Here is a 15,386-nt window from a genome sequence, read left to right as displayed (position 1 = left end):
ACTAAACTACTATAGATTTCTTTCTTGTGTTCTAGTCATAAGTTCTCTCATTCACTTAAGAAGTCCTACAAGAAATTCCAAGTAGTCTTCCCTTTTGCAGGGGCCCCCAAGGTTCACAAGCTATTCTTTGCTTGTCCTGTCTTTATCTTGATTGGCATATCATGCTTGATAATCCAAAATCTGCACTTCAGGAACTACCTTTTTCACCATTGTCTCATCCCGTATCCTTCATACAAATATACTTAAAATTTGCATGTACAGCAATCAAAGTGCATATGGTAAACTGAGGAAGAACCAGTGCATCTAAACAGATTAAGTAGCTGTGAATCATTTCTATGCTGCAACAGTGTTGATAAATACTTACAACTAAAGGAGGAGTCAACCAGGCTGAGGAGTCAACCAGGCTGAGGAGTCAACCAGGCTGAGGAGTCAACCAGGCTGAGGAGTCAACTGGTATTTGCACACAACATATATTTTGTAGTATATCTTAGCAAACGCTGAAAATTACTCTGAAAAGCAGTAGAGCCTTTAGATTTGTTTCCACTGGTTTTCAAAGTAGGGAGGCAATCAGCGATTCTGAACACCTTGCACACCGTAGTCTGGACTTTTGGCTTTGCTCCACTGCAGCATCTTTACTACCAAGCGTTTCCAGAAAATTGCAGCAGATCGTATCACTTGAAGCATCATCTGAGTTTGAAGACTTCAGACCAAGGTTTAGATTTACCCCAGGTCAAACATCTTACTTTTCCTCAATTCTGCATGAAAGGATTAAATTTGACTATGAAGATTATTTAAACAAGAATCTTGAAAAACTTGGTTTCTTCATGGTTCCCTAATGCACAGTTCACCACCTTAACAAGGCTATCTTCTTCCATCAAGAGAACTGCTCAGATTCAAAAGGCCCGCTGTTGAAAGTTTACGAAAAAGCATTCACGCTTATCTGGATTGGTGGAGGAAAATACTTACAGATGTGGTTTCATAACAGGTCTGACTGAAGTAAAGTCTGCACAGCCACAAAGACCCTACTCCACCCTCCCCGAAACAGCTCACGCTCCTGACTCCGTTCCCTCTGTCAGGGTTGTACTTGCAGAGCCAACCAGCTGAACGATATGAAAACTTTGCCTTCTGGTCGCTTTACTTTTGAAAGAAATAAATTCCCCGAGCTGGTGACCAGGCTTCCAGCGTGCCAGTGCCAGCACACGGGTGGGGGCAGGAAGGTCCAACTTCCAGCCACGGTGCAGGATTAGCTCGACTTGTGCCAAGGGAAGCCCCACCCCACATAGTTCATTTGCATCTGCCTTCATTACATGGCAATTAAAAAAGGAAAGTGGCAGAGACATCTCTTGAGAAAAGCTGCACCTGAAAGCCTGTTTCAGCACTCTGTTCAAAAACTGCCTCTGTTTACTTCCTTATTACAAGTTCAATACAAGCTCAATACAAGCATCTTTTCCCCAAAAAAACCAATTCCACTGTACTTCCTGTTTCTCAAGAAGGAAATCTTTAACGGCCCACATTCATGTGTTTTTGGTAAACTTAATAATTGTCAATCCTGTTAAGAGGTCTGCTGGGCAACACATAACATGGATTTTCTCCACGTTATTCCCTTTTTCCCCATCCCACATCCCCTCATTTGCAGGATAGCTGCCATCAGTGTGCAAGAACCGTACAGGAAAGCAAATGTCCTGATCGGGATTGGAAGAGAGAAATTTTAAGCAACAACCACCCCCCAAACTCAGGAAGCACATTTTAGTTTCTCACAGTATCAAATTCACCACAAATTTGCCGTTCCCTTCAAATATAGGCCTTGGAAAACAAAAGGAAGCCTCTCAAGTCCTTAAGGAGACAGATCCATGACCAACAAGGGCAGCTTCGTGTTTTCACATACCGTGCTTCATGTCTGCAGCTTCCGATTTAGGATAATTTGGGTTAACACCAAGCAATTTTGACTCATGCAGGATTCACAGAGCTTGAGTGCATTATGAATATCCCACAGAGAAGCTGTTTCAATTTTGGATTGAATACACAATTAAGTCAAGCATTTTTTTTTTAAATACGCCCCTGAATGTCACCTTCAGGAGAGCTACAGGAAGTTAATCACAATTGGTAGTTTACCACATTTTAGCCTGCTCTTCTAATCCCAAACACGTGGTTATGCTAAGTTTCCGCAGCAGTGTGTACCACAGAGGTGGTTGGTCTACCCAGAACCTACACTTAAGGCAGTGTAGTATATCTAAATGAAGAGTTTCAACTTTATATAGCTTATAAATTACAGGATCTGCATTTCATTTGGTTTCTCCCATCGACGTGAACTCTAAGTTGAACAATCAAATACCAAAACACTCAAATACACAAGCAAAACCTGCAAGTGTTACCATTAAAAGAGATCAGAGTAGGCAATTCAAGAGTTAATCCTGGAATGGTGTCCTCAAATAACCCTACCGTGGCTTGATATTACAGCTGAACATGCTGCCTCTAGTGCTTCCAGCTACTGCTATCAAACGTGCTGTAGAAACTTTCACTGTTGAACAGCATAGTCAGTCACACCAAAATGCAATTAAAGCTGTCATTTCCAGCCTAATTTCAGACCCCCGGTAGCTGCAACCTTTCCTTTTAGCAGCACTGCTGCAGCCCGGCAGAGCGAATGCAGTCCTAATGAGAGAAGCGCTATGAAAATAATCTTGGCACTTACTAGGGACTCGGCAAAATTTTAACCTTAGGTATCGCAGCTGGATCCTGGACCGCTCAATTTTCCTGTTAAATCTCAGGATTTCCAATGTTGCGGACACAACCAATTCTGTAAACCAAATTACAGCACACAACAGCAGTGATTTCTCCATTCCTTCTCTCTTGACATTTACACGGGCAATTTATTGCCTGCTAAAATTACTACTTCCCTCCACCCAATATCAAAGGGCTATCTCCTCAGGGTGGTACACCACTGTGCGAACAGATGCCATCTTTCAGAAGCAAAAAGCAAAGACTCCACTCCATTTTACAATACAAACCTCCTAATATTCAACTAATTCATGTTTTCAAAACCAATAATTGCATTTTGTCCTTCTTACTATTATTCTTACTATTTATAAGTTTATATTAAAGGCTCTACTTTTTCTGCCTTTCTTGCTTTCAGGCAAGGTGGAGGGGGGAGAAGCATTTTTTAACTTAATACAACCACCTGGAAGCCTTTCCATATAAATCTAATCTTGGCATATAATTCTGTTCCACCATAGTTTTTTTGCTACCCGCATGCCGCAGTCACAGACCAGAACTACTTCTGCCTGCAGTATGGACTGCTCTCCACCTACACAAAAAAGCTGATGTATAAACCTGAAAGTCACTAAGTACTATTTAGCTGGGGAAGAAAGTAGGTAAGTCACCACTAACTTAACTGGATTTCCCTCTCAGAGCTATAAACCGATCAGGAGAGCATTTTCAGATCACCAGTCCAAACATGTAAAATTCAGAAAGAGAATTCCAGTTTCCGCAAGTGTATCTATAATACCAGAAGCAGGAGCTACATGAACAGCAAAAAACAAATCAGGCTGAGATAGTGACCTACAACTGAAGCAGCTGATCCAAACAACACCTCCCTGCTTATCTTAAATCCATCAGTTCAATATAATACAGAGAATCCCAGTAATAAGCTACTTTACAAGATCATCTAAAGACACCTCTTCTTTGATACAGGCATTTGTGGTCTGAATTTACGTATTTCTTCTATAAACAAAAAAGAACCAAACTGAGCACAAAGCATTTTGGACAACTACATGCTGGTTTTTAGAGTGGCTCTTACTCTGAAGAGATTCAGACAATCTTAGTCTTGCTTGATTTATTTCCATGCAAATCCATTATTTCCAATTATATTTGGGATATATTAGATTATGACCAAAACACAATTATGAAGATTCTTTTTAGTGATGGCAGTAGCTTTTTAAAATCTCATGCTTCATCGTGCACAAGACAGATTTTTTCCAGAATCAAATCTCAAGTAGCTGGTCCACTCTGGTCACTTACCAAACAACAGTAACCAAAGACAAGTTCCTCCCACTGTGAAACTAGCAGATTTTGGGATGAAATCCATCCGCTTTCTACTCAGAACCCCACCAAGACAAGCGCACTTACATAATGGAATTTCACTTTCTTAGACCGATTTAAGCCTGAGCAAAACCCAAAGGAGACATTCTTGTGTGATTTTGTCTAGCGTCATGCCACAACCTGTATGCTACATCCACACATAATTGGCCTTCCTCACCAAAAAACAAGTCCCGAAGTTCCTGGCAAATACTCTGTCTGCATCTCAGAAAGCATGTCTGCCTGGGATTTCACGAGGCTTCCACTGTGATCTCTCCCATCAGCAAAGAATACTAGTTTCACATATGAAATGGTTGATGGTGGTGTTGAAAGATAGAGGGAGTGTATTCAAACAAGCAGACTCCTGAATTTTCTATTCTGAGAACTATTATACCAGAACACCGCTCCCAACCTCTAGTCTATCTGACAACAGCACTGGGATAAGAATAAAATGTAAGTAAAAGAAACAAGGGCTTAGCATGAAGCCAGTTCAAGACTCAGCCTCCGTTTCACAAATCCCCGTGGAGGACGTGCCTGCCCATTACTATACATGCTCATAACCTGAAAGATCCGCAAAATTGTTGAATCACCAGCTGTAGGGGACAGCTCACTGCCTGAAATATGTCATCAAAACCTGGTTATTTCAACACATAACTGAAAGAGACACAGGAAAAAAAGCTCGCCATTTTCTGATTAGCTTCATCTCAAACACCATACAAATTACAAGGAGAGCATGCAACTTCACAGAGTAGGTCACCTAAGCACTTATGCTAACCTATAAAATTGTAAACATTTTACAACTTACCAGACTTAGCCTCCCGCATTCCAGGGTCAAGATCAATGTTAATGGCAACGCAATCTAGCTCCCTAATTACACAAGGAAATGTAGAAAACATTTCCTTCCAGTCCTTCAGATTTTGGAATTATTCCCCACCTTAATGAACATTAGCTCTATTCAAACGTTGCATTTTCCCCAGAAGAAATGCTCTTCATTTTCTACCAACCAAAAGCTTGTCCTAAGAAGAGATTAAATCCTTTCTTATCCAGGGTTCAAGTAATATTCTTGCCATCATAATACAAAGCAAGACTTACTCAAAAGCTTCTCTGAAGCCAAAATAAGTCGCTATCCTCCTAGACTTTAGGAGGCATACTTGGATAAGCAGAGGACCTGAATCTCACAGTTTAACTTTCTTGGTTTTCTAACAGCTTTAAAAGATGGAAGTAAGACCCCAATGACCTGTTTCTACTGCTTGAACTTTTACATAAGTAATTGCCTAGAAATTTAATGCTCCCATATTTAAGAATAGTAACTTTGCAGTTTTAACATGCAAGATTTTTACCTAAGAGGTAACACCGAATTGTCAAGGTCAAGGAAAGCTACAGTAAACCACTAGTTTTTTCCCTCTTAATTCTATGTTCATACAACTTGTAGCTGTCCTGATAAAACTGATCTTGTCCCATCAAGCCTAATACCGCACTAGCCTCAGAAAACTTTAGTTGAAGAAGTTCAGCAGTAGCTCTTAATAGACGTCAGGTAACCTTTTGCCCATCCTTTCCGTATGAGTACTATCGCTCAAAACATCACCGACCAGATAAACAACACTATACTATTTCTTCTGGTTTTCCTCCACTGAGTATATACCCTACTACCATCCGATTTTTTGACTGCTGCTTGTCATTGCCAACCGATGACAGACCAAAGCTCAACAGTACACCCAGTCCCCATCACAGACTTCTAAAGGATGGAATTTCAAGCATTCTTCCTTCCCACTTATACTGCCCATTGCTTGTTTTCACCAGTGCCCAAAGAAAAAAAGAGAAAAGAAAACATAACACACAAGACAGACAATGAAACAGACTGCAACAAGTGATGTCAAATGCACTATGCAAACTGATCAATCTACTACTCGCTGTTCCTTTCAAGGACTAGACAAATTCATCATCCTTTTTACACCACCCCATCTCGAAGTCAGGCTGCAGTTATGTACAAAATCTAAGAAACAGCTAGGCTTATTTAGCCTTTTTTCTTTGATCTTTAAAAAAGTGGTTTTTAAGGGTTCTTTCTGCTGAGTACATAACAAAAGACAGATTACTGATTTAGCCACTACTTTAATGTAAAAACCCCTTTTATAGCAGCATAGTATCTCTCTGTAGCATCTTCTTTTTTTTCCAACCACACATTATCTCCAACATCGATCTAGGCTTTTAAGTTTGATCGATTAGGATAGCTGTACTATGGCTTATTCCCCTCTGCTTTAAGAGCCCGAACGTTGAAACATCTGAAACTGTCTTCCCTCAAAGATGGTGAACGTAGGAGGAGAAAGGATTACAGGTGCGGGCAGTTATAGAACAAAAACCCCATCAGCTACTATAGACTTGCACTGGACGCTTCCAGGAAGTTCCTCCACGTAGTTTAGTCCACGCTGGATTGTACCAGCAGCCCCGTGCGAGAGCAACACAGTCCCGTGCTGGGGACGCCACAGAGCCAACACAACCCCATGGCCTTAATGAGTACAACCGGCTCGACAGTCGGCTTCGCTACACTGCTGATGCAGATACGAAGCATCTCAACAGAGGGGAAAAAAAAAAAGCCAGAAACGGGCAACAGATCAACCCGGTTTCTCCTCGGCGTTTCGAAACTGGGCTGTAAATCCTACGTAGGGGCGCGTTTGGAGGGAGTTAGATCACAGCTTCTCCGAGCCAGCGGGACCGGGGCGCTCCCGGTCCGCACCGCATCCCTTACCGGTCCCACCGGCTGGCAACCGCCCGGGCGAGAGCGCCTGGCGTGACCCCCCCTTTCCCCGGCAGCGGCAGCAGCCGGGAGGGGCTGGCACCTGGGGGTGAGCTGCCAGCACACCGACAGCCCCCCCCGGCGGGGCGGGAACCTCCTCACCACCACCCCCCTCCCCAGACCCGGCTTTCCAGGGTCCGCGCCTCACCGCGGGGCCGTTCGGGAAGGCCGGGCCGGGAGCGCGGCGGCGGGGCGGGGGAGAGGGGCGAAACTTCCTATTAAGGGCACGGCGGCCCCGCGCCCGCAGCCCCGGGCCCGCAGCGCTCTGCGGCGCCGCCATGGCGGGGCCCGCCCGCCCGCCGCGGCTGCGCGCTCCCGGCGGCGGGAAGCGGGGCGGCCCGGCCCTCCTCCCCTTCCCTCCCCACCGCCGCCGCTGCACCTGCTGCCGCGGGGGAGGGCGATGCGGCGGGAGCCGCCGGGCCGGGCCGGGCCGCGCTCCCCCGCGGGCAGGGGGGCGCTGCGGAGCCCGGGACGACCCGCCCGCGCCGGGGGAAGGCGCCGCACCTCCGCCCCGACGGCCCGCCATCCCCCCCCCCCGCCAAGCACCCCCTCACGGCAGCGCCCCGCGCTCACCCACGCTCCGGTAGCCCAGGATCGCGATCTTGCGGGACTTGGACGGCGGCATCTTCTCCCCGCCCGGCCCCGAACCACATCAAGGGCGGCGGCAGCGGCTGCGGTCGCGGCGGAGGGGGCGGCGGTCGGCGGGCGGCTGACGGGGAGCGGGGCGCGCCGCCAGCGACATGCGGCGGGGGGAGGAGGGGGGAGGGGCGGCGGAGCGGCGGGCCGACCGCACGGGACCCGCGGCGCCTGGCAGCAGCGGCGGCGCCCGCCCCACGTGACCGCCGGGCTCGCCAGCCCCTCACGTACCTGTGCGTCACGCGTCACAGGCCGGAGCGGCGACCTCGCCGCCGCCGAGAGCCGGCGCCAGGCGCCGCGAGGGGAAAAACTCGCTGCGTCATGCCTTCCCCCCTCCGCCCCTCGCCCGCCGATTGGGCGGCGCCGCGGCAGCGCGGGCGGCGATTGGCCGAGAGCGGCGGCTGCGGTAACACACGGCGTTCAAAGAAAGGGGCGGGGCTGACTAGCAAGGGCGCGCGGGGACGCGGATTGGGCGGAGGGCGCCTGAGAGCCGCGCGTGCGCACGGCCGCTGGCGTGCGGCTGCCTCAGGGGCGGTTGGCGCGTCCCGCGCCGCGGCGGCCGCCGCCGCGCTCCCGAAGCGGGGAGGGGGGGGCGGCTGTTCCCGTCCCCGGGGGCTCCTCACCGGGAAGGCGGCTGCACAACGAGCCGGTGAACCGGATCCGGCGCTGCTCCTAGGGGCGGGGCGTCGCTTCGTGCCCCGGAGCGCTGCAGGCGGTTGGCGGCGGCCGGCTTCCCTGTCAGGGCGGCGGGGAGCCGGCGGGACCCGGGCCGCGCTCGCAGTCCGTAGACCCGGAGGTTCCAAGGACACCGCTGCCGGGCCGCCTGTCCCGGAAAGGGTCGCTCCGCCGGGCTGCGACGTTTATTTGAAGCGGTCCCGGTGCCTCTTCAGAGCGTTCCCTTTGCACGCAGATGAACGTGGTTGTTCTGGGGAAGCGCTGGGTCTGAACATCGGTGAAGTGCTGGCAGGGGCACGTGAAGGGGAGGGTGAGGTGGACGGAAAGCGTTAACGAGGGCAGCCGTCCGGTGGTGAGCTTTAGGCTTCGGAAAAAGTGGGTGCTGCGCGTGCCGATGGTGACTTCAGCACTTACTGGATGCAGAGTTTAAGGGAGAAAGGCATGAAGAGCAGGAAACTTGCCTTTTTCCACACTTACTGCTACTGATTTTGCCAACGCTTTTGGTAATAGTTACCCATTCCACATTTTATCAAAAAAACATTATTTAGAAGTAAAAATCGTGTTTTCTATGTGCATCTTTTTGGGGTACACTCATATATCTAACACGCAGTCATGCTAGGGTACAATTGATTGACACAACTAAACCAACGTAACAGTTTGATGTTAGGGGAGATGGGTTTTCTTCTCCCTGATCGCAACCATTCATTCCCGTGTACCAGCATTCATCTAACATGGTAAGAGGGCAGGGAACTAGAGCAAAAGCAAGCTACTTCTACACAAAAGCAATTTGCTTCTGAAGAAGCAGACAAGCTTTAAGGAGGTATCTGCGTTGTTTGGCATAGTCTGATTGTACCCTTCATCTTCTGGATTATAGGATCTTGAAGGCTAAGTACTGATAACTCTGGAACAGCAGGTATGACGGCCTTTAGTGAATAGGTACGTGATGAAAAGGTAGTTATTTCATGAGAAAATGGGGGGTTTATGTACTTTGTCAGTGATGGCTGTGGTTGATGTCATTCTGCATGCTCTTTCTCCATGTCCAGCCTCTCTCTTTTCCACTCACTATGGTGCAGATTCCCACTTTGTCACAGCTCTAGAGTACTGCTCCATAGGGATTGGTGCGATCCTGCCACGCGGATGGATTTGGTGGGACTGAGGAAAGAGGAGCACTTAGAAATCCTCCTTTCGTTACCAGAGTGGTCTTGCTCACAGCTCTCTGTGAGGTGTAGCGGGACAGTCCTGCCTGACGCAGATCACTGTATTCCTTTTCGCCTTGCATGTTTTAAAAGATGTAAGTCTTTTTAAACAAGACATGAGTCTGGTGTTCTAAAACACAGTAGCCGTAATTCTGCAGGACCATCCCTTGAGTAGCTCTGCAGCTGTGCTGTCATCTTTGCACCTGCTCCCTCTGGAACCATGGCATGATCCAGAATTTGGGCTGTTCACTGAGCCAGAGGACTGAAAGAACTGAGATAAGAGTTACCTTCCAATTACATAAATGGATTTGGAAACAGGTGAAGTTTCTGGTAGTTATGCTTTCAACTTCCATATCCTTACAGTTCTTACTACTTGGCGTGTTTTATTTAGGCACTGTGCTTTGCACTCTGCTGAAACCTCATCTACGTTTTCAGAAAATACGTTCAGATCTTTCCACAAGCTCAGAGCAGGGAGTGGTAAGCACCAATATTTTTTTATTTCTGAGTTTCTGGTTTTGCTCCCTCCTTGACACCCCACTTTTCTTGGTTAGGTCTTTTCCCTTACTCTCTTTTTCTTATCCCACTCGCCTTTTGCACCCTTGCCTATTTATCTTGTTTCTGTTAACTTGCACTTGTTCACTCTCTACTTGTTTAGGAGAGCTCACTACTGCAGGGTTTCTGCTCCCCCCTTCAGCTGCTTTATTTACTGCCTCTAATTGCAGTAATAATCCCACCTTAGGATACCCTCCATGCTCGCTCAACCTGCATTGCAGCAGGAACACAGAACTTGTCCTTCCTGGGCACAGGTGTTCTTTAAACTTGCAGAAAAACCTATGACTTTCTTTTCTTCTGCTGGTTCTTTGGAAGGAATTGGCTAATAATCCTTATTCCATCAGGATCACGCAAGTGTTTCGTTCTATCCTGACTGGGACGCTCGAAATACAGGCAAGTACAGAGCTTTCAGGGTTGTGATTTCACAGTGCAGTGTTCCGCAGCAGCGGTAGGGTTAGGGATTAGGGCTTTGCCTGTGCATTCCCTGGTCCTACTCCAGCTTCTTCATTTCTACGGTGTTTGCAAGTTGTGCTGTGAACTGCAAAGGCAGTCAGAGAACTTTGGGACAAGTGATGTACACCACGCACCTACGCACTGGCTGTATTCCCAGCCTGCTTTATATCTCGCTTCACCAGATACTCCTTCAAATCAAATGTAGCCTTCGTATCAGTTTAGATGATAAATGACAGTAATTTCATTGTAAATGAGTTGAGAACAGGTGTGGTCAATGAATGCAACACATGAGGTACAGCCTAGATTCTGAAAGAGAAAATACCAAAAGGGGGAACTGCGAGCACCAAGAGTATGTGTATGCAGTGAGACCAGGGACAGGTGTTGAGGGAGGCTGCAAAAACAGAACATGTCTGTCTTTTGTTGCCTGTATCTGCTTTTCTGTGATGAAGGAAAAACCATGATGAGTTTCATGTACTGAACGTAACTCAACCGTTGAGTGTTTTTATGATAATACAGTACATTACAAACCCACGAACACACTGCTACTCAAATTCCAAATGCAGAACAGCTCTGACTTGTACATTCAATCCTGTAACAGCAATTACTGATGCAATTACCTGCTCTGTCCTTTGGCAAATCGGGACCCTCCTGAGGAGCTTCCTGAAGTGTGTGCAGTGTTTGCAGTGCACATGCTTCCACACGTACAGCATAGGCTTTGCTGCCCACAGAGGTTACAAAGTGCATTCAGTTCAACCTTACACTTGTTCTGGCTCCCTCCTGCATTTTCACAATGATCGTATTTTCCAATATTCAGATAGAAATACTGGCAAAATGTTAGTAGAAGCAAATTAAGAAACTAATTCAGTTCACAGGGGCTATGACATGACAGGCTAATGCCATACAGGTCCTGGTATGCGGCTGGCAGGGACATGCTCTATACTTTTTTCCTAAAGGAGTGAGTTTGATGTGTGAGTCCAGGTCACCTCCTGTTCCCATTCACTTCAGTAGGAACAGGTCTGACTGCAACCACCGTAAAACAAGTGGGGACTACGAAAGTGACTTTCAAAACTGCATTTAAATTAAGACCTGAAGAGTAAAGAGCAGCATCTGCAGAACATTCTTTTTGCATAAATGCATTATGTGGGTACAAGGGTAGTATTAAATTATTCGGAATGACATTTTCCTCTGGAAATTACCCCTAGTAAGTGTTCAATATGGGAGCACAAGGGGTGAAAGTTCACAGAAACTTTTGAAGTAAACCTGTTACTTCCAAAACTGACGGGAGAGCTCAGTGCAAACAGTTGAACAGCCTGCTGCGTGACAGGATTAAGCGCGTGTGGTTTCACTTCTAGTTGGAGAATAACTGAAAGACTCCACCTTACCCTACGCTCTCTCATAAGGTGGCGAGGAGCGTTCTCAAAGCAATGCATAGTCTTGGAACTGCTTCAGTCAGATTCCTCTTGTCTGCTGTGAGGACAAGAGCTCAGGCCTTGGAAAGCAAGGCTGGTTCTTTCTGGGTTACGCAAACGTTCCCAGCAGAATAATATTCCTTAGTAAAAGAAGATGAAGTACACAGCAAATACTGTCTAGGGGGGCTTAAAGATCTCAGACCTTTTAACCAAAAGAATTCCAGAAGTAAAACAGGAAAATGTTTTCATCAGTCAAGTGACTGGTGTCAGCAAAGGATAGTTTTCCTTAGTTCACAGCATTTCTAGCTACTGAAAAATATGGAGGGCTAAAGTCTACTGAGAAACATTTTCTTACACCTAAACAGCTAAAAATATCCAGAGTAGGTAAAAAACAGACTTAATCTGCTCCCTTCCAAGACCGAGAAGCACTTTAGAATACTTCCCTTTCACAGACATCTCTTGCTGGGCAAGGAAACACACAGGGAAGCACAGAAATCAATCGCGTGTTTTACAGTCCCACCGGTTAAAATAGAATCCATTTCTACAGCATCTCGCATCCTCAGGATGGAAGATCATCTACGCTACTGAACAGGCTTTCAGCAGAGTCACCGGGGAAGCTTACTGCCGTCGCCATTTGCAGCATGGTCCTGTCTGTGGAAAGAAAGGGAGTGCCTGGAGCCCTTGCTGTGGTCTCGGATCTATAGGTACTGCTTGCTGCCTGTCCAGAGGAAAAAAGTCATAGAATCGTAAGTATGCAAGAACTTGAGTTTAATGACGTTTTGTTTATTCTTTTCCATGGCTGAGGCCTCTCACGAGCCCGGTGACGAGTCCTAGGTCAAAGCTTGAGTTGCACTGTCACTTCAATCTGGTACCTGCGGCGCTGCTGCTGAGTCACTCCTCCTTTCTCTACCCTCATTTATTTACTCCTGTCCCTCCCCTATGCTGGAACAAGCATTTTTTCTAGCTCTGTAGTAAACCGATCCGTATTAAAAACGACATGATTTCTTTAGTTTTGTTTACTGCATCAGCACTGGTACTTGTGCCAGTACAAGCAGAGTGCCTTTTAGATAGCACTGCTGTTTATTCATGCTTGTGGAGTTACACTGCGACTCTACTCCTCACAAATTCAAAGTTCAGAACAATTCCAGAAAGTAAGGGTGGAAATTCTCTAAATACAGTTGTGTATCACTGAGGAGGCTGCTTTCCATAATTTTGCTAGTTCTGTGTCCACAACACGTGAACAGCACTTGTAATAATGTTAAAATAGGAAGTCTGTACATGGTTGTTTGAAAACTGCAAATTCATTCTGGCTTTCTGCATACTAGTTTATGCAGACAGGCCCAAAGCTGTCTGCATGCAACAGGGCCAAAAGACTTTGTACTAAAAAATAAAGTATATATAAAAAAAGTACCTATCAGTGGTTCAGCCCTTATCTTCAAAAGCACCTTGAATACAGGGCTGAAGAACATGCTCATGCAGTACCTAGCGATAGGTAGGGAGAGATCTAGCGATGCATTTCGGCAACTCCCTGGCATCCCACCTCCTAGAGGCGGCTAGGGCACAGGTGCTGGAGCAGTATCTGGGCTTTCACGAAGTTGCGTATGTGCAGCTTTGGTGGCAGTTGCAGGTAGCACTGCTGACCACTTGTCCTTAATACACAGTCCTCGGCTACCAGAAATTATCCCCTCCGCACGCCCCACAAAGAATGAGCGCCACTATTTTTAGTTTCTATCACTCCATCTCCCCCACAAAGATCATCAGAGCTGTGCTGATGTCATGTCTGATGGCAGCAATCAGCACCGGACCCTAAGGTCAGTACTGTTAGGCCCAAACAGCTATTTCAATTCAATACCATGCGGAATTGCAGGGAACGGAGTCGATATTTACCTAGTCAGAAAAGGTGCTGGAGAAGACTCGACAATGTTTTTCAGAGAGTGAGAAAGTGAGAGAAAGTCTAAGAGAACAGTTTCCATTATGTACTACAGGAATACTTTTATACATGAAAGACGCCAGTAAGAAGAAAATTTTCACACATATAGTTTAAAATTTAAATTCTTACAGAAAAGTTCTGAAGAAAGGGTTTCTCATTACTATTAAAACCCTCATATTTTATAAGCAAACTGAAAACTGTTAACCTCTTACCTCAATGTTTATAAATGGAAAAACAACGGATCGGTTTACTGCCGTTATTCCAGTGCAGTATTCAGGCTGGAAACAGTAAGAAGCACTGCCTGCATTATTCCATTAGCATAAGCCGCCTTTAAAGTCAAAGGAAAATAAGAATGCTTCTGTACCTAGTTTACGCTAATCAAAATGCACGTACATTTATACATGCAAAAGAACTTGGCAAGAACTGCTAAAAACAAGCTGATGTTGTAGGGTTTAATTTCTTCCATCTACAAGAATCTACAATTATAAAAGTCTCATCTTCATACTTTACAGTACATTTACATTAGCAAATACCCCACGGCTTCCCTCACTCCTCCACTTCTGTACAAATCATATACAATAAAAAGTTTCAGTTTTGTTGTACAAACATCGTTTTACACTTTAATACAGATGAAAATATTGTTCTCTGGCACCTCATTTCCTCCATGGTGCCTGTGTATTACAGTACAGAGCACTTTCGATCCATGCCTCCGAAATCGTCAGCTCAAGTAAGACGGACTGATCAACAGGCCACAGCTTCTGCAACTCCAAAGTTTTAAATAATGAGAAAATCTACCACTTGTTTGTATAACAATCAACAGTTTATTAATGGATATGGTGAAATTTTAGCTATCCACCAAAGATGTGTAAAAAATTGTCATGAAAGTAAAAATAAATAAAGCTGTTTTTAAAATCAGTCTTGTTTTACATCTCAGTTCAGAATGCGACATTTAACACAAAACTGTCATTGAAGTTTTAAAGAAGTCTACCGATACTCAAATTACAGCTTTTATGACAAATCTAATGAGAACTGAAACTGATTTGGTTTTAGGTTTAAAGACTTTCACATTCAAATACAGTGTCTCATTTAGCACAATACTTCCTTTGACAGTGATGGGCAACAGTGATGACATATTGCTGTATTTTGACATAAGGCACTATGATATGAATATGCCATACACTTGCCTTATGTCACATATATCCGTTGCTGACCAGTGACTTCTGTCAAATACAAAATGAAAAAGTTTCAGAATACAGTGCATTTTAATGAAGGACATCATGTGAAGTCTTCCAGCAAATGTTTTGAAGACATTTTGAAATACAAGCCTACATTTTAACATAAGCTTTTGTCATGCTGCTTTTTTTGTGACATCACTGGGGGGAATAGACTCATCATCCATCACTAAGTCCCAATACACATTCTCAACCATCCTGCTCTGTTCTATTGCAGTCACTGTTCGCGAGACAAACTTGACCCAGAAACTTTGTTCAAGTTCTCCTACAAACGTGTATACATTCACAGCAGTCATTCACTTTCATTCTCCTTCTGTTTGGCACCTGTTAACAGAAGAGGAAAGCATGCGTGATTTCCTTATGCACATCGCACCGGGCATCTGGAAGAGCACGGCTCATTCTGAATGCTGCAACTTCCTCCGACCACGTGACTGGAATCTT

General features: G+C 45.8%; 2 protein-coding genes across 10 annotated transcripts in view; both read right to left on the bottom strand.

Annotated features, from left to right (window-relative positions):
- The window catches only part of RHEB (Ras homolog, mTORC1 binding), a 42,622-nt gene extending 35,011 nt beyond the window's left edge, over positions 1 to 7,611 (bottom strand). The window contains exon 1 of one of the 2 annotated variants that reach the window (XM_076331967.1): positions 7,436 to 7,611. In XM_076331967.1, the coding sequence (XP_076188082.1) occupies positions 7,436 to 7,487 (52 nt within the window). In that variant the 5' untranslated portion in view covers positions 7,488 to 7,611. The remainder of the gene's footprint in view (positions 1 to 7,435) is intronic. The other variant, XM_076331966.1, reaches the window with a different exon arrangement.
- Positions 7,612 to 14,151: 6,540 nt separating this feature from the next.
- Positions 14,152 to 15,386, bottom strand: part of PRKAG2 (protein kinase AMP-activated non-catalytic subunit gamma 2) — a 230,471-nt gene continuing 229,236 nt past the window's right edge. For all 8 annotated transcript variants that reach the window (XM_076331958.1, XM_076331960.1, XM_076331964.1 and 5 more), the window contains one exon: positions 14,152 to 15,269. In XM_076331958.1, the coding sequence (XP_076188073.1) occupies positions 15,238 to 15,269 (32 nt within the window). In that variant the 3' untranslated portion in view covers positions 14,152 to 15,237. The remainder of the gene's footprint in view (positions 15,270 to 15,386) is intronic.

This window comes from Aptenodytes patagonicus, chromosome 2 (genome assembly GCF_965638725.1).
Source record: "Aptenodytes patagonicus chromosome 2, bAptPat1.pri.cur, whole genome shotgun sequence".
NCBI classification, from domain to species: domain Eukaryota; kingdom Metazoa; phylum Chordata; class Aves; order Sphenisciformes; family Spheniscidae; genus Aptenodytes; species Aptenodytes patagonicus.
Note: the sequence above shows the minus strand (reverse complement) of the source record. Positions and strands in the feature narration are given on the sequence as shown.